Source organism: Bufo bufo, chromosome 2 (genome assembly GCF_905171765.1).
Source record: "Bufo bufo chromosome 2, aBufBuf1.1, whole genome shotgun sequence".
Taxonomy (NCBI): Eukaryota; Metazoa; Chordata; class Amphibia; order Anura; family Bufonidae; genus Bufo; species Bufo bufo.
In genome coordinates this window covers 452,707,185-452,725,603 of record NC_053390.1, presented here as the reverse complement: position 1 = coordinate 452,725,603, position 18,419 = coordinate 452,707,185, and the positions used below count along the sequence as shown (strand labels likewise).

At 44.0% G+C, this 18,419-nt stretch overlaps 1 protein-coding gene and 1 long non-coding RNA gene across 3 annotated transcripts in view; one reads left to right on the top strand and one right to left on the bottom strand.

Moving 5' to 3' along the window:
• TMEM259 (transmembrane protein 259) overlaps positions 1 to 18,419 on the bottom strand; it is a 51,611-nt gene that overhangs the window by 20,768 nt on the left and 12,424 nt on the right. For both annotated transcript variants that reach the window (XM_040417583.1, XM_040417584.1), the window contains exons 3-7: positions 13,956 to 14,225; positions 10,624 to 10,735; positions 8,660 to 8,770; positions 3,603 to 3,725; positions 3,412 to 3,512 (exon numbers count right to left, since the gene is read on the bottom strand). In XM_040417583.1, coding sequence (XP_040273517.1) covers positions 3,412 to 3,512; positions 3,603 to 3,725; positions 8,660 to 8,770; positions 10,624 to 10,735; positions 13,956 to 14,225 — 717 coding nt within the window. The remainder of the gene's footprint in view (positions 1 to 3,411; positions 3,513 to 3,602; positions 3,726 to 8,659; positions 8,771 to 10,623; positions 10,736 to 13,955; positions 14,226 to 18,419) is intronic.
• LOC120989468 lies at positions 2,624 to 17,729 on the top strand. The gene is made up of 3 exons (XR_005776266.1): positions 2,624 to 2,635; positions 11,853 to 11,854; positions 17,536 to 17,729. It is a non-coding gene; the product is annotated as an uncharacterized LOC120989468 (long non-coding RNA).

Genomic DNA, 18,419 nt, shown 5'->3' with positions numbered 1-18,419 from the left:
CAGGGAGTCTATATGGGGTGATCACCACAGTCATTGATCACGCCCCTGTAAGGCTTCATTCAGACGTCCGGATGCGTTTTGCGGATCCGATCTATCTATCAGTGGATCCGTAAAAATCATGCGGACGTCTGAATGGAGCTTTACAGGGGGTTGATCAATGACAGGGGTGTAATCAATGACAGGGGGGGTGATCAGGGGTGATCAGGGGCTAATAAGGGGTTAATAAGTGACGGGGGGGGGGGTGTAGTGTAGTGTAGTGGTGCTTGGTGGGACTTTACTGAGCTACCTGTGTCCTCTGGTGGTCGATCCAAACAAATGGGACCACCAAAGGACCAGGTAGCAGGTATATTAGACGCTGTTATCAAAACAGCGTCTAATATACCTGTTAGGGGTTAAAAAAAACACATCTCCAGCCTGCCAGCGAACGATCGCCGCTGGCAGGCTGGAGATCAACTCTCTTACCGTCCGTTCCTGTGAGCGCGCGCGCCTGTGTGCGCGCGTTCACAGGAAATCTCGGCTATCGCGAGATGACGCATATATGCGTGACTCTGCGCAGGGCTGCCACCTCCGGAACGCGATCCTGCGTTAGGCGGTCCGGAGGTGGTTAAAGGGCTTCTGTCAGCCCACTAAACCGTTTTTTTTTTTTTTTTGCTTAATAACCCCTACACTGCGATTTATCCATACATAAGTAAAATAATAATTTTGGTTCAGTAGAATTTGCTAAAACCCTATTTTTATAATATGTAAATTACCTTGCTACCAGCAAGTAGGGCGGCTACTTGCTGGTAGCAGCCGCATCCTCCCATCGTAATGACGCCCCCTCCGCTTGTTGATTGACAGGGCCAGCGGACGGGATCTTTCTCCGCTGGCCCTGCCTGTTTTCATTCAATATCTGGCGCCTGCGCCGCGGCCGTACCTATCTTCAATCGGCGCAGGCGCACTGAGAGGCGGCCGCTCACTCGGCCGCTTCATCCTCAATGCGCCTGCGCCGGGTGTAGATGTGACGTCATCGGCGCAGGCGCATTGAGGATGAAGCGGCCGAGTGAGCGGCCGCCTCTCAGTGCGCCTGCGCCGATTGAAGATAGGTACGGCCGCGGCGCTGGCGCCAGATATTGAATGAAAACAGGCAGGGCCAGCGGAGAAAGATCCCGTCCGCTGGCCCTGTCAATCAACAAGCAGAGGGGGCGTCATTACCATCGGAGGATGCGGCTGCTACCAGCAAGTAGCCGCCCTACTTGCTGGTAGCAAGGTAATTTACATATTATAAAAAATAGGGTTTTAGCAAATTCTACTGAACCAAAATTATTATTTTACTTATGTATGGATAAATCGCAGTGTAGGGGTTATTATTAAGCAAAAAAAAAAAAAACGGTTTAGTGGGCTGACAGAAGCCCTTTAAGGTGAAAAATGGCAGGGTCCTGAAGGGGTTAAACCATTCTAATAAATGGAGCAGTAGTTACAGGGGAAAACAGCCTCCTGTGGGGGCCCCACTGTACACAAGCAGAGCTATTCTAGGTCTGTTCAGACCCTGCCGTTCTGCTCTACCCGAGACACTTAGGCCTCTTTCACACGGGCGTCGCGTGTGAGGGCCGGACAAGATGCAGGTGCGTTGCGGGAAAATGCACGATTTTTCCACGCAAGTGCAAAGCGTTTTAATGCGTTTTGCACGCGCGTGATAAAAATCGTCACGTTTGGTACCCAGACCCGAACTTTTGGATCGGTGTTGTGTAGATTTTATTATTTTCCCTTAGAACATGGTTATAAGGGAAAATAATAGCATTCTTAATACAGAATCACTGTCCATTGAGGGGTTAAAAATAATAAACAAATTTAACTCACCCCATCCACTTGATTGCGTAGCGGATCTCCTCTTTCTACTTTTTCAGAACCTGGCTAAAGGACCTTTGATGATGTCACTGCGCTCATCACATGGTCCATCACCATTGTGATGGACCATGTGATGAGCACAGTGACGTCACCACAGGTCCTTTTCATCAAAGAAGAAAGAAGACATGCCAGGCTGAGCGTTCAAGTGGATTAAGGTGAGTATTAATTGTTTTTTATTTTTTAACCCCTCCATCACTATTTTACTAAGCATTCTGTATTAAGAATGCTATTATTTTCCCTTATAACCATGTTATAAGGGAAAATAATTAAGATCGGTTCCCCATCCCGATCGTCTCCTAGCAACCATGCGGATGCTTATGATTTTCAAACAGCCCCATTCACTTCTATGGGGCGTGCGTTGCGTGAAAAACGCACAATAAAGATCTTGCTGCGATTTTCACGCAACGCACAAGTGATGCGTGTAAATCACCGCTCATGTACACAGCTCCATTGAAGTGAATAAGTCCGGATTCAGTGCGGGTGCAATGCGTTCACCTCACGCATTGCACCCGCACGGAATTCTCGCCCGTGTAAAAAGGGCCTTAGTGATCATGTGATTACTGGGTCTAATAGAGGAGGCAGCATAGTCATTTCCTGTAATCCTTGCATAGCGCTAATTGAGCACTATCCTAGAGGAAAGAAGGCACAAGCGGTAATAAATTAAGTCTGCGTTTAACCTGCTCCTACTAGAGTGCAGGAGAAGGAGCTTTAATACGGCATTCTGGACTAAAGGCCTGCACCACACGCTGTATATGTACAGCACTTGGTCATTATAAAGTTAAAACATCTATACGTTTTTTTACATGTCAGGTCCTATTATTGAACACCATGGTGAGAAAACCCTCTAGAGTGGAGTTGAATACCTTTTTTGCTTAACAGAACAATGAGGATCTCATTTAAAAACACATCCAAGAGAAGACATTTTTTGGTTGTTGCAGACTAAGGCCTCATGCACACGGCTGTTGTTCAGGTACGCATATGAGCCGCAGTTTTTGCGGCTCGAATGCAGACCCATTCACTTCAATAGGGCCGCAAAAGATGCGGAGAGCACTCAGTGTGCTGTCCGCATCCGTTGCTCCGTTCCGAGGCCCCGCAAAAAAAAATATAACATGTCCTATTCTTGTCTGTTTTGCGGACAAGAATAGCCATTTCTACAATTGGCCGCCCGTTCCGATCTGCAAATTACGGTAGGCACGCAGGCGGCTTCCGTTTTTTGCGGATTCGTGGTTTGCGGACCTCAAAAAACAGAACGGTCGTGTGCATGAGGCCTAAGGCTTAGTTCACACTTCAGTGATTTCGATCAAAACCAGGAGTGGAGGATACACACAGATAATGTTTAACAGAAAGATTTGCTGCTCTTCTGTGTTTTTGATTCACACCTGGTTTTGGCTCACTGACTGATCAAACACTGACCAAACTCACTGACGTTTGAGCCAGGCCTTAAAAATACTCCTGTAGTCAGGAAACAAATGTTAGTCTATAGTCACTAAAACTATAAAATGCATATTAAAAATGTAAACTTACAAAAATAACCATGATCACAAAGGCAGCGAGGTATGAGGTGCGAGCCATCCACATACTGACAAATCTATAATGCTCCCCTGAAACAACATTTCTTAGGAACCCTAAAAACAAGGCACAAAGAAAATAAGTTAAACTTTTGCAAAGGACTTAAGTGTGAGCCAGTAAAACTGTCCCATGCTGACTTTACAGACCTTTGTTCTCCTCGTTTTCTGCCAGAGCCTTGACACTTGACATGAGAATATCATCATATCCCAGAAATTCATCCAGTAGAAAACGACTAAATCTGTCTCCAAAGCACAAGTCACGGGTCGGGTCTGAGACAGAATTGAGAGAGACTATTAGTCAAAGGGGATGTGTCACCAGAAAATTACCTATTGTTTAAATTAAAATGTAATGCTAAACATTTTTTTCAAAAATTTTACATTTTACCATCTATATTTAAAAAAAATCCTGATATTTTGCACTGGCTGCTAAGGCTTCATTCACATCACTGTTCAGCCTTTCCGTTCTCCTTTTTGGAGCAGAGACAAAAGTAGTGCACGCAGGACTTTTGTCTTCACTTCAAAAATCTTCCTCTGAGCGGAAATTATAGTCTATGGGGTCCTTAGGTTCCGTTTGGCTCAGATATGTGCCAAATCCGTCCTTCTGCTCCGAACGAAAAGGCTGAACGGTGATGTGAACGAAGCCTAAGCCTAATAGACAGACAGTTCCTGACCTGTCAAGATCACTTTCAGTAGTGCCTTTATCTCAGTGTTATCACAAGCAGTATAATAATGGAAAGTAACACCAATCTATAGATAAAGGATCACGCCATTCAAAATAGGTCTCAGCTTATCTACTTCCCATCCCTCCACAATGACCTATGCACAAGTCACACAGCAGACCTATAAAACTCTCCCATAGATGTTCCATGTCTTAACTCTAAAGAGTAAGTCCATTCTTTTAATCTAATAGTTATTTTTTTTAAAAAAACTATTAAAAACTATTTTAGTGCCATCTGTTTCTGGGAAAGCTGGATAGCATTATAGCCCTCAAACAGATTTTCCTCCGGCTTGCTGTATGACTAGGTACATTTTTTTGGGGGAAAATGCAGATACAACCAAATAATGGCTGAATATACCTAAAGGGGTTTCCACTACAGAACAAATTTGGGGATTCAAAAAGGACTGTTTGTTAAAAAAAAAAAAAAAAAAAAAAAAAAAAAAAAAAATGTAATACACACCAATCCCTATCGGGCTCTGCTTCCATGCAACACCTTCTCAGCCAATCACTGCTGGCACACATCATCGCTGCAGTCCTCGATTGGCTGAGCTGGCATTTCCTCGTGCCAAGATGGAAGCAGGAAGTAGAGAGCAACAGGAACCCAGTGAGCATCGAAATGAGAGACACTGAGATCAGAGACTAGAAGGCGCTGGACGTCACGCCTCTAAGGACAGAGCTGCAGCATGTGTCATGTTGACGAACAACTGCACTGTCTTCTCCATTAAGCTCTAAACCCCTTAAGGACACAGCCCTATTTCACCTTAAGGACTTGGCCATTTTTTGCAAATCTGACCAGTGTCACTTAAAGTGCTGATAACTTTAAAACGCTTTGACTTATCCAGGCCATTCTGAGACAGTTTTTTTGTCACATATTGTACTTCATGACACTGGTAAAATGAAGTCAAAAAAATAAATTTTTAATTATAAAAAAAAAATAAAAAAATTTACCAAAAATTTGTAAAATAAAAAGCAAATTTCCAAGTTTCAATTTCTCTACTTCTATAATACATAGTAATACCTCCAAAAATAGTTATTAGTTTACATTCCCCATATGTCTACTTCATGTTTGGATCATTTTGGGAATGATTTTTTTTTTTTGGGGTTGTTACAAGGCTTAGAATTTTAAAAGCAAATCTTGAAATTTTTCTGAAATTTTTAAAAACCCAATTTTTAGGGACCAGTTTAGGTCTGAAGTCACTTTGCAAGGCTTACATAATAAAAACCACCCAAAAATGACCCCATTCTAGAAACTACACCCCTCAAGGTATTCAAAAATGATTTTACAAAAGTCGTTAACCCTTTAGGTGTTCCACAAGAATTAATGGAAAATAGAGATAAAATTTAAAAATTAAACTTTTTTGGCAGATTTTCCATTTTAATAATGTTTTTCCAGTTACAAAGCAAGGGTTAACAGCCAAACCAAACTCCATATTTATTGCCCCGATTCTGTAGTTTACAGAAACACCCCATATGTGGTCGTAAACCGCTGTACGGACACACGGCAGGGCGCAGAAGGAAAGGAATGCCATACGGTTTTTGGAAGGCAGGATTTGCTGGACTGTTTTTTTTGACACCATGTCCCATTTGAAGCCCCCCTGATGCACCCCTAGAGTAGAAACTCCAAAAAAGTGATCCCATTTTAGAAACTACGGGATAGAGTGCTAGTTTAGGGTACATATGATTTTTGGTTGCTCTATATTACACTTTTTGAGAGGCAAGGTAACAAGAAATAGCTGTTTTGGCACCGTTTTTATTTTTTGTTATTTACAACATTCATCTGACAGGTTAGATCATGTGGTATTTTTATAGACCAGGTTGTCACGGACGCGGCAATACCTGATATGTATACTTTTTATTTTATTTATGTAAGGTTTTACACAATGATTTCACTTTTGAAGAAAGTGAAATCATTCCATAGTCTGAGAGCCATAATTTTTTCAGTTTTTGGGCGATTATCTTGGGTAGGGTATGATTTTTGCAGGATGAGATGACTGTTTTATTGGCACTATTTTGGGGTGCGTGTGACTTTTTGATCGCTTGCTATTACACTTTGTGATTTAAGGTGACAAAAAATGGTTTATTTAGCATTTTTTACGGTGTTCATCTGAGGGGCTAGGTCATGTGATATTTTTAGAGCCGGTCGATACGGACGCGGCGATACCCAATATGTATACTTTTATTTTTATTTATGTAAGTTTTAAACAATATAATTTTTGAAACAAAAAAAATATCATGTTTTAGTATTCTGAGCCATAGTTTTTTTTTTTTTGGGCGATTGTCTCAGGTAGGGGCTCATTTTTGGCGGGATGAGGTGACAGTTAGATTGGTACTATTTTGGTACTATTTTGGTGGGCAAACGCCTTTTTGATTGCTTGCTGTTGTACTTTTTGTGATGTAAGGTGACAAAAAAATTGTTTATTTAGCACAGTTTTTATTTTTTACGGTGTTCATCTGAGGGGTTAGGTCATGTGATATGTTTATAGAGCCGGTCGATACGGACACGGCGATACCTAATATGTATACTTTTTTTTACCAATTTTTTTTTTAACTTTATTTGGGAAAAATGATGTTTTTGTTTATTTTTACTTGAAACTTTTAATTTTTTTGGGGGGAAAACTTTGTCCCACTTTGGGACTTGAACTTTTGGGGGTCTAATCCCCTTTACAATGCATTCCAATACTTCTGTATTGGAATGCATTGGCTGTATGAGTAATACTGTGTGTATTACTCATACAGCTTCCGGCCTGTGAGATCCAGGGGGCTGGATCTCACAGGCTCGTCACCGGAAGGCAGCGCTGATGCCTAAGGAAGGCATCGCGCTGCCATCCATGCCATCGGGTCCCCCCTACAGCCGCATGGGGACCCGATGGCACCGCCGATCGCTGCCGCAAACCTCAGGTAAAGCCGCAAACCGCAGGTCTGAATTGACCTGCGGTTTGCTGCGATGCCCGCTGTGACAGGATGCCCGCTGAATGATACGTCCTAAGTCCTTAAGGGGTTAATGACCAGTTTGTTTTTTGTTCGTTTTTTCCATTTTCGTCTACATTTCACGAGCCATAACACTGACCAGGAAATCTGGTGACCCAATTGTACAGAGGAGTCCTCTCTGATCATGCTGCTGTCACCATGAAGATCAAGGGAATAAAAAGCAGGGATCGGGAATTCCTTTAAACCTAGTCAGAAACGGTTAATGCTCATTCTTAATTAGGACCTGTCCCCTCTCCTGACAGGTCAGTTTTTGTAACTACTTCTATTTTCCAGGTAATAATAATTCTGCTCTTATGACTATGATGTAGTGTGTACTGCCCACCATCAAAAAGCAGAAGGTGGTCTTGGAGCTCATTCAGATGACCGTATGAATAAGTCTGCAAAATTGCGGAACAGGCGAGGACCCATTCATTTCAAACGGGGCCGCAAAAGATGCGGACAGCACACCGTGTGCATCTGTTATTCCATTCTGCCGTCCTGCAAAAAATAGAGCAGGTCCTATTCTTGTCCGGACAAAAATAGACATTTCTATAATGGGCCACCCATTCTGTTCCGCAAATTGCAACACACACAAATCAGGTATCCGTCTTTTGCGGAACGCAAAAACCGGAGCGGATGTCTGAATGCGCCCTATGGGAGATAATAGAAGCAGTTCATTAATAAATGTATTTACTCAACTAGTAGGGTCTAACATCAAATACTTATATAGGTTTCATGGTAACTAATTTCACCCAGGGTCACTAATGTTAACTGTTTGATGTCTACGTAAATTGTGGTAAGTCTATGTATTAATTTAGATATATATTTTTTTTTATTCTGATAGAGTTATGGTCAATAAAATGCACTGCAAGGTAGATCTAGGAACCAGCTTTCAAAAAGACATACCTGAGCAAATGTTAGGGTACTAATGTCTACCAAAATGAAATTGAAGCCTAAGGCCTGTTTCACACCACTGCCTTTCAGAAGGCATAGAATGCCAGAAATCGGCCGGACAAAAACCACAGCGTGCAGCAGTATTTGTCCAGCTGTTTCTCGGCATATTTGCTGGATCACCACCGGACCCCATTATAGTTAATGGGGCTGGATGGCATTCCGGCAGCGATGGATCCATCAGGCTGTTCCCAAAAGGAACAGCCTGCCGCATCGGTAGACGCTAATTATGCAAATTCTGCTGCTGGTCAATTATATAAGACTGCCTTAAAGGGGCATTCACATCTTAGGCATTTGTAGCATATTAGCATATACACAGAATACTCCATACGATAGATGCAGGTTCCACACCCATCTCTAAAAAGGTGAATCCCCTGACTCTCTTGACACCTTGAGGTGTCTTGTCGGTTGGGCATCACCTCCTCTGTGCGGTCCTACCCATGTCTGCGCTCCTCTTTCTCCACACAGATCTCCTCTTAACACCCGGTGAGGCCGAATTTGGCTATGCCATAAATGTCTAAGAATGTGAAAACCCTTTCACGCTGTCCAGTACAGCATAATCACTTACCAAGTGTCACCACCATCACAGGTATGTTGAGTCTCTGCCGTGTGCTCTGAGATAGCCTGAGAAATCCATATTCAAGTGAATATTCGACTATGTACTCTTCTTGTGGCCACACTGGAGAGAAAAAATATATATAAAAAAAATATTTAAAAAAATAAATAAATAGATTCCACCTTTCATTTCTCACAGCTCCTTTAAATAAAGTGGAATCTAGTTGCTAAGGGCAACTAAGCCGGTTCTACTTTACACCACTTTTGATAAACCTCCCCCGTTTATCAGAACATATGCAAGTGTATGGGGCAGTCGACAGAGATAGCTAATGGAAAACGAGTGTCCGACTGACAAGTTATTAATGGGTATGGCCAGCAGGCCTGCATTAAAGGGGTTTTCCGAGATTTTTATACTGATTACTTATCCTCTGATGACTAGTATCTGAATGATGGGGGTCCAACACCCAGGACCCCGCCAATCAATCAGCTGTTTGAGAAGGCATGTAGAGTCGTTGCCTTTTCCCAGCTTTTCCTAGTCCAGTGACGATACGTTAATTGGTCACGTAGCCTAGGCGCAGCTCAGCGCCATTGAAGCGAATGGGGCCGAGCGCAATACCAAGCACAGCCGCTATACGACGCTGTGCTTGGTTCCGTTGGAGGCCATGGCACTCACAGGAGCACAGGTCCCTTCTCAAAACGGCTGATCGGCGGGGGTCCCGAGTGCCAGACCCCCACCAATCAGATACTAATGACCTGTCCAGAAGATAAGTCATCAGTATAAAAATCTCTGAAAACCCCTTTAAAGGGGAAATACAGTCAAAACGGCATAGCTGATTTCAAGAAGCGATGAAACCATTTTGGTAGTTAATGGATATTTGATCATCCAAATCAAAAGGCACACTGCTTAACATGGTGAACGCAAAATCTTCCACCTCAAACACAGCAGAAAACCCTTTCCACCGGAATGGAGCAAAACAACAAGCGACACTCACTGTGGGTTCCAGTCGGCGCCCGGCACAGCTGCCAGTGACTTTCTGCCACAGAATCCGCACCAGTCTCTACCAGCAAAAGACTGTGAATGGGGCCTTACAATTCTCTGATCAGTACCAATGAATGTAGTGTACTCTAAAGAGCACCTTCACTCGGAAAGTAATGGTTGTCTGAGGCCAGACTGTCACTGTGAAATCAAAAGACCTTCCCTTAAAATGGCAGCTGTCCTTTCCCTAAGATTTTGTGAAAACCACCCATGAGAAAATAAAATGTCACAAATCGAGGAAAGTCGCACTGGGGATTTAAAGAGGACCTTTCACCGATTCTTACCCTATGAACTAACTATACAGATATGTAGAGCGGCACCCGGGGATCTCACTGCACTTACTATTATCCCCGGGCACCGCTCCGTTCTGCCGCTATGCCCTCCGGTATCTCCGCTCACTAAGTTATAGTAGGCGGAGATACCAGTCCCTAAGTTATGGTAGGCGGAGTCTGCCCTAGCGCTGGCCAATCGCAGCGCAGAGCTCACAGCCTGGGAGGTTATTTTCTCCCAGGCTGTGAGCTCTGCAGTGCGATTGGCCAGCGCTAGGGCAGACTCCGCCTACCATAACTTAGGGAACGGAGATACCGGAGGACATAGCAGGAGAACGGAGCGGCGCCCGGGGATAATAGTAAGTGCAGAGAGATCCCCGGGTGCCGCTCTACCTATCTGTATAGTTAGTTCATAGGGTAAGAATCGGTGAAAGGTCCTCTTTAAAGTGTCACTGAACTTTCAAAAAAATTTCATAAGTCATATCGACACATCTTCAAACAATCTGTGATGGTAGAGTCAGACCTGGACCAAACGAATACTGAAGGCTTGTCTTAAGGAGAGGCCATCAAAGTTTAAAAAAAAAAAAAAAGTGGAAAACCCCTTTAAATTTTTCTTATACACCTAAAGTAATCATTAAGAACTACTTTGTATTATAGCAGGCCATCACTCACCTTTACTAGCAGCATCACTAAAAGACAGCCCCTGACTCTGATTATCTGAGGCTTGCGTCACCCTCTCTAGTGATGGCTTCAAAAACACCTTGGGCTCAATGTCCAGCTCGAACTACAAGGGAAGAGAAACAATTATACAGCGACACTAATGAGTATTTCAGTGCCCAGATTCTCTCACAACTGACCAGTTCCTGCCTGTAAAGGGAGTGAATGGGATAGGCAGTACCTGTAAGGACACTGCTTTTAACCCCTTAAGAACCAAGCAAATTTTGATCTTAAATGCATTGGCCATTTTCTGGCTACATGGGACTAGGGTGAGTGAACTTGTGTTTCCAAGATTGGCGTACAAGGTTCGGGTTATCTAAGAATTCAGCTATGGATTCCGCTTCCAAGGACCATGAATTATGCTCCGTGGAAGCGGAATCCATAGCTGAATTCTTAAATAACCCGAATCTTGTACGCCGAACTTGAAAACTCAAGTTCACTCACCCCTACATGGGACCAATGTGTTTGTGAGAGGAGTATATGGCACTGACTATTATAGCCTTTGCTGAAATTCTGCGCCATTTTCTATATTTTATAAGGTATGTCCCCTTGTTTACAGAGTCTTTTGTGCTGTCCACACAGAGGTCCTGTCCATAAGATGTCCGCTGATGGAGGGTCATGTGACCAGACAGATCACCTCCATGTGAGGTGTCCCCCATTCATATGCACTGCACCTGCCACCGGTACTTCGTTGTCGGAGGTTTAGTGCAGGTGTTAGAATGTAGGAGGCACTGCATCTGCCTGGTCACATGACTCTCAAATCAGCGGCCATCTTATGGACAGCACAAAATACTTTATAAACCAGGAGGCATAGCTTATTATAAAATAGTGTAGAATTTCAACAAAGGCTACATTAGTAAGCACCAAATAATCATCTTGCATACACATTGGTCAACACTAAGCCAGAAAGTGGCCAACCCCTTTAATGGGTTTGTACCAAAACTGACACACTTCACCTAGTTACAGGATAGGTTGTATGTGTCTGATCAGAGGTAAGACCACCACCACCCACAACAAAGGTTCCCATCTGCCTCATTTACATGGAGTGGGGGCTGAGCATGTGCACAACTACTCTGGTCAATCTCTATGTGACTGCCAAAGATAGCCAAGCGGAGCACTTTTAATGGCCTGACAGTGAACGTGGTCAACCAACACTCATGGACACTGAATACGGTTCTCAGAAGTGGTGTGGAGAGGTGAGAAGTATCAATCTTTGTACAGCACCTTTAAAAAAGGACCCATCATGTCCTCACAAAACTGTAGAGCTGCCTGTAAAGGAATGCGGGTATTTTGCTTTTGTCCTTTACTTCTAAAGCATCCCTCTAATTCAAGGAAACAAGCCACATTACCTTGGGAACGGACCAAATACTTACCATGTGCCCTCCTTTTCATGCTGTAGGCTCCTCGGCCATTGCTGCTGCTCACACTGAGCACACTATGGATCAGTAGTCAAAAAACACTTCCTGCTTGTCCAGCCCGGCTCTCGGATTGTCCAGCAGCAAGTGTCTTAGGTTACAAAATGCACAAGGTGCGTCCGGAGGTCTGAGAAGCAATGCAGCCATCTTGGACGGAAAAGGAACCGGAGGATCTGCAGCTGAAATGGAGGACACCAGTACAGTGTTCTGTGCATTCCTCAGTTCATGTGAATTTTCTTTCTTGAACCAGAGGATTGCTTTAATGCTTCATAGCTTTTTGTGGGCAAGTAGTACATTTTTTCAGGCATGATTTTCAGCTTTCACATATGGCACAAATGTACTGTAAAGGTCATTATGGGTACAGTGATACCAAAGGCTTCTTTCTCACGGAGCGCCAGCCTCTCGTAACAGCTGATCGGCAGGGGTCCTGGTTGTCGGACTCCCACTGATCTGATATTGATGACCTATTCTGAGGATATTACTAATTAATATCAATTACTTGATAACCCGTTTAACAACAGCAGACGCCATTGCCTATAATGGGATCTGTCAGATTTCCGTTAGGGCTAGTTCACACGACCGTACCTCTTTTTCAGTGTTTTGCGGGTCGTTTTTTCAGGATCAGTGTTTTTTTGTTTTTTTTTTGTGTTTCCGGTTCCGTTCTTCCGTATGGCATATAAAGTATACAGTAATTACAAAGAAAAAATTGGGCTGGACATAACATTTTCAATAGATGGTTCGACAAAAATTGAACGGGTACAGAAGACGTAAGGAGTACATTCTGTATGTGTTCCTTTTTTTTGCAGACCCATTGACCTGAATGGAGCCACGGAACGTGATTTGCGGGCAATAATAGGACATGTTCCATCTTTCAACAGAACGGAAAAGGATTACATTCCGAGTTTTTGGCGGAACGATTGAAATTAATGGTTCCGTATATGGAACGCAAAAAACAGCCCGTATACGGAACACAAAAAAAACGTTCGTGTGAACGAGCCCTTAGGCAGTCTTTCCTTTCACTGGACAAAATAGTCCTGCACGCACAATTTTTTTGTCCAATATTTTTGACAGAATCTAGAACAAAAGCCTCAAACAACTATTTTTAAAAATAATTTTCATTTTTGTAATTTTTTTAATTCACATTAAGGGACTTTTACTGACGAACCATAGGTTATATGCTTAATTAGGCCAATGGTTGTCCGAATTGCATCATCATGGTTGACTAGCATAGCAGAACAAAATTGCCTTCTTTAAAGGGTTAAAAAAGTCAAAGTTTTCGCCAATCCTGGCTGTTACTACGCAAGTATAGCTGTCACTCTCAGCCACACTAGCGCTGGTAATTGTGCATGCACAGCTATAGTTTCCAAGTGATTACACTAATTAGCAGAATTGCTGTTATGACTGCATAGTGCCTACCTTTCACTGTTTTCAATGGGAGGCAGCACTGCGGTTCACACTGGCGATTCAAAGTTGACACTGCTGCGTGGTATGTGGAAAGATGAAGCCGCGGCTGGTGTCCACTCACATTTTAGCTCCATTCAGTGGAGATACACCACGAGTGGATCCGCAACATCCAAAGCGAACAAACGCGGTGGTTTGTGCCACTGTGTACGTGGCGGATTTTGACAGTGTCAAAACCCGCCACGTGAACATACCCACACAGGGTGCCTTCACACGCGGCAGATATTGTCTATTCATCTGAATGTGGCTTGCAGAAATCCGTGCGTTTCCCGCTAAAACATCCCCAAAAAATTATGAGCTACAGAATTTTCCACCAAAAAATAAATCTGCCAAGTGTGAAGGCATCTTTCCTGCTGAAGAAATTGTTCGCCATCCTCTATATATACACAAAACAGGTTTGCAATTTAATACCTTGATGGAGCTATTGTGGTACATATCCACACTCATCTCCTCCTCCTCATCTTCTCCATCTTCCTCCCCCAGGGGTTCTTTCACTAGTCCAGGAAAAGTGTCGCTGTCATAGAACTGCAGAAAGATAGGAGCTCGGCTTGAGTTCAGCTGGATCTCCACCCGCAAGATGCCATCTCTGGGCCATTTATCACGCACATGCTCCAAGCAGTTGATAGGAGAACGGGAAAATGCAATGTGGATGTATGCAAGAATAAATAGCACCAAAAGAGCCTAAACGAGAAGAGGAAAATAAATGGGTAAAAAAAGTAGCATTTCATGAAGCACTGCATGTGGGTACACACAAATATTACCTGATACGGCAGCCGAACCTTTTCCCTACTAAGCCCACATCACAGGGGTCATGTAAATAGGTTACAGATCATACTGGATGTCTCTGCCTAGAAGAACCTGTCAGCATGAACATGCAGCGTATTATACAGCAGACGGAGAGGAGCATATTGCTATATAGTTTCATCAGAAAAGGTTCAGTAAGACTTAGAAGTACAGCAGCCACCTGAACAAGCAGGACACCTTAAAGCTACCTGCATGTGGTGAGGATTTTGCGCAGTTTTTCTGCACGTATTCACATGCAAAAAACGCAGCATACCACAGTACCAGCAAAGTGTATGAGATTAGACAAGTCTCACCTACCCTTTGCTTTTTCGGCCCATGTGGAAATTGAAATCCACAGCATGTCAATTGGTTGTGCAGTTTTCAATGCAAGGATCAGATCTGCAGCAAAACTGCATCAAATCTGCACCAAAAAAAACAAAAACACATGCAGTTTTTGGTGCAGACACAAAGAAATCCACACGGAAATTCTGCAGGATTTCTGCAGGACAGCCCACACCCGTGTGCAGGGAGCTCACTTAGTTGCTTATCTCATGTACATCTTCCTCAATAATTTTTTTCAGTCTGGACCCCCCTGACGCATTTCCAACACATAACAAATCACCCTGGTTTATTACATCCTGTAGGTAGCACTTCCTGTTGCTGTATCCAACCAAACCCATGATGCACATCTCCTTTCTCTGCCACATCTCTAGCACCGCCCCTTACAACGCCCAGCAAGTTTATAGCTCCTCCCACCCAGCTAGTTACATAGACACTCCCCTATCACTGCCCCTAACACCCAGCTAGTTTATAGCTCCTTCTACCCAGCTAGTTGCAGACACTCCCCTATCACCAGCTAGTTTATAGCTCCTCCCACCAGCTGGTTACAGACACTCCCCTATCACTGCCCCTAACAACCAGCTAGTTTATAGCCCCTCCCACCCAGCTAGTTACATAGACACTCCCCTATCATGCAGCTAGTTTATAGCTCCTCCCACCAGCTAGTTACTTAGACACTCCCCTATCACTGCTTATACATGGCCATGGACATCACAGGAAATAAGATAGCGCAGCATGGTCATGTGACCACAGCCCAGAATGGGAGATCGGAACAATAAAAGGTATAAGAAACACATTACAAAATTACAGCTGCCTTCAAGAAAAACAATGGTGTTCTTGGTTTTAACGTAACTTTATTCTTTCATGAGTTATTTACAAGTTTCTGACCACTTATAAAATTTGTTCAATGTGCTGCCCATTGTGTTGGATTGTCAATGCAACCCTCTTCTCCCACTCTTCACACACTGATAGCAACAACGCAGGAGAAATGCTAGCACAGGCTTCCAGTATCCGTAGTTTCAGGTGCTGCACATCTCGTATCTTCACAGCATAGACCAGGCATCCTGAAACTGCGGCCCTCCAGCTGTTGCAAAACTACAACTCCCAGCATGCCCCAACAGCCTGCAGGTATCAGCCTACAGCAGGGCATTGTGGGAGTTGTAGTTTTACAACAGCTGGAGGGACGCAGTTTGAGGATGCCTGGCATAGACGATTGCCTTCAGATGACCCCAAAGATAAAAGTCTAAGGGGGTCACTGGATATGCGAAATTACTACATGATGATGTGTTTCCCTCTTTATGCACTGAAGCTGGCACGTTCCCTGAGTTTTTCCAGCAAGATGGTGCACCCACCACCACATTATGGGTGTCAGGTCCGAGGATTCCTAGATGAAGTTTCCTGGAAAGTGGATTGGTCGTCGTGGGCCAGTTGAATGGCCCCCAGGTCTCCCGATCTGACCCCCTTAGAGACTTTTATCTTTGGGGTCATCTGAAGGCAATTGTCTATGCTGTGAAGATACGAGATGTGCAGCACCTGAAACTACAGATACTGGAAGCCTGTGCTAGCATTTCTCCTGCGGTGTTGCTATCAGTGTGTGAAGAGTGGGAGAAGAGGGTTGCATTGACAATCCAACACAATGGGCAGCACATTGAACACATTTTGTAAGTGGTCAGAAACTTGTGAATAACTCATGAAAGAATAAAGTTACGTTAAAACCAAGCACACCATTGTTTTTCTTGTGAAATTCCCAATAAGTTTGATGTGTCACATGACCCTCTTCCTATTGAAAAAACAAAAGTTGGATTCAAAATGGCCGACTTCAAAATGGCTGCCATGGTCACCACCCATCTTGAAAAGTTTCCCCCCTCACATATACTAATGTGCCACAAACAGGAAGTTAATATCACCAACCATTCCCATTTTATTAAGGTGTATTCATATAAATGGCCCACCCTGTATTATACCTTCTATAGCCAGGACGGATCTGTCATGAACACCATTGAAAGTCAATGGGGGATGGACCAGTTTTCTATTGTGTCAGAGAAAACAGATCCATCCCCATTGACTTACTGTATTTTTCGCCCTATAAGACGCACCTAGGTTTTAGAGGGTGAAAAATAGTAAAAAAATATTTTGAACAAAAGGTCAGGTTAATGAGTCACATTAACCCCAATCTTGCTGGCTGCCTGGTACATGTTTTTGCCTGCCTTTATTTTCAGGTAGACTAATCACTCTTGTACGGGGAGGGTTTGATACCTGCTGGCTGCTGAGTGCCCACTGTGGTGCTGGGGCCCAGACTGATACGGAGGAGGAAAGGACAGTCAGGAGGGAAGGCTGCTGCTGCTGTTCGTCACACGGCGCAGCAGTTTAATCCCTCCCCCGTCCCTCCTCCTCCTATAATTATAGGCTCATTCATTGATATCAGTGGCGCAAGCTTCAGAGCCCGTTGTTTTCATTGGGACAGTGCCGGCTGCATCATAGGAGAGAGGGACTCCCTCACTCCTCCTTTACTGTGTGGCCGAAGTGAAAATGAAGCATGCCGAGCAGCGCACCACCGACATCCTCAATGCTGAAGATGGGTAGGAGCACTGCCAGCCAGGCTGTCCCCTTATCCATACCACATAGAAGCGCCGGGCTCATCCTCAGCAGGTACCGTACATGCCAGGATAGATGTCCGGTCATCGCAGGCTGTTGTCCTTATGCAGTACAGCCAGAAAAGTACCGGCCACATGCAAAACGATTGCCATTTTTTTCCCTTCCCCCTGTATTCGCCCTATAAGGCGCACTATTGTTTTCCCCTCACTTTGAGTCTTATAGGGCGAAAAATACGGTACATTGTGTGCCAGGACGGATCTGTCTTGCTCTGCAGCAGCATTATTCTGTCTGCGATGGGAGTGCAACCAAACGGAACGGAACGAATTTTAATGCATTCAGGTTTCGTTCAGTTCTGTCCACATTGACAATGAATGGAGACAGACCTGAAACGTTTTCTTCCGCTATTGAGATCCTATGACAGATCTCAATAGCGGAATTGAAAACGCTAATGTGAAAGTAGCCTTAGCTGTTTACCGCGCTTTTATATTTAAAACTGGGAAAGGGTGGGCGATTTCAATTTTTTATATTTGCATTTTAATATTTTCAGGGGACTTGAATATGCTATCTTAAAGGGATTGTTTCACCTCAGACTCTGGGACCCACTCCTATCTCCAGAACGGGACAACTAAAGTAAACAGAGGGCAGCATGGCCACCCTCCATTCCGTTCTATGGGAGTTCCAAAAAATAGCCAAGCTCTAGTTCAGCTACTTCTGGCTGTTCCATTGAGGTGAATGGAATGGTGGCTGCTTTTGCATGGTGCGATCTCCATTCTTTTCTACGGGATTTTCAAAAATAGCCAGAGCGTGTTCTGGAAGTCCTAAAGGTGGTGTGATATGCTACCAATGTCTGAGATAAATCCCCTTTAACAGGCTGTCTGTTATGGCAGGCCCAGGAGCCCTCATAAGATCCGAGGCTGTCAAAGAAATCAAAGACCATTTTGCCATGGGGGCTTCAATAATAGGATGGATGACCAGGATCAGAGTCATCTCCATACTTGATTACTGCCAGCGGTTGTCCGTGTATACAGCTGGCACCTGCCATGTATGAAGCGGGCACAATCTGTGAGCCCTCTCCAAGCCAACCCTGTGACGTACATGTATGTGATTTTGTGTTAAGGGGTTAAGCCTCGTTTCACACACCAACACATTCTGATGCAG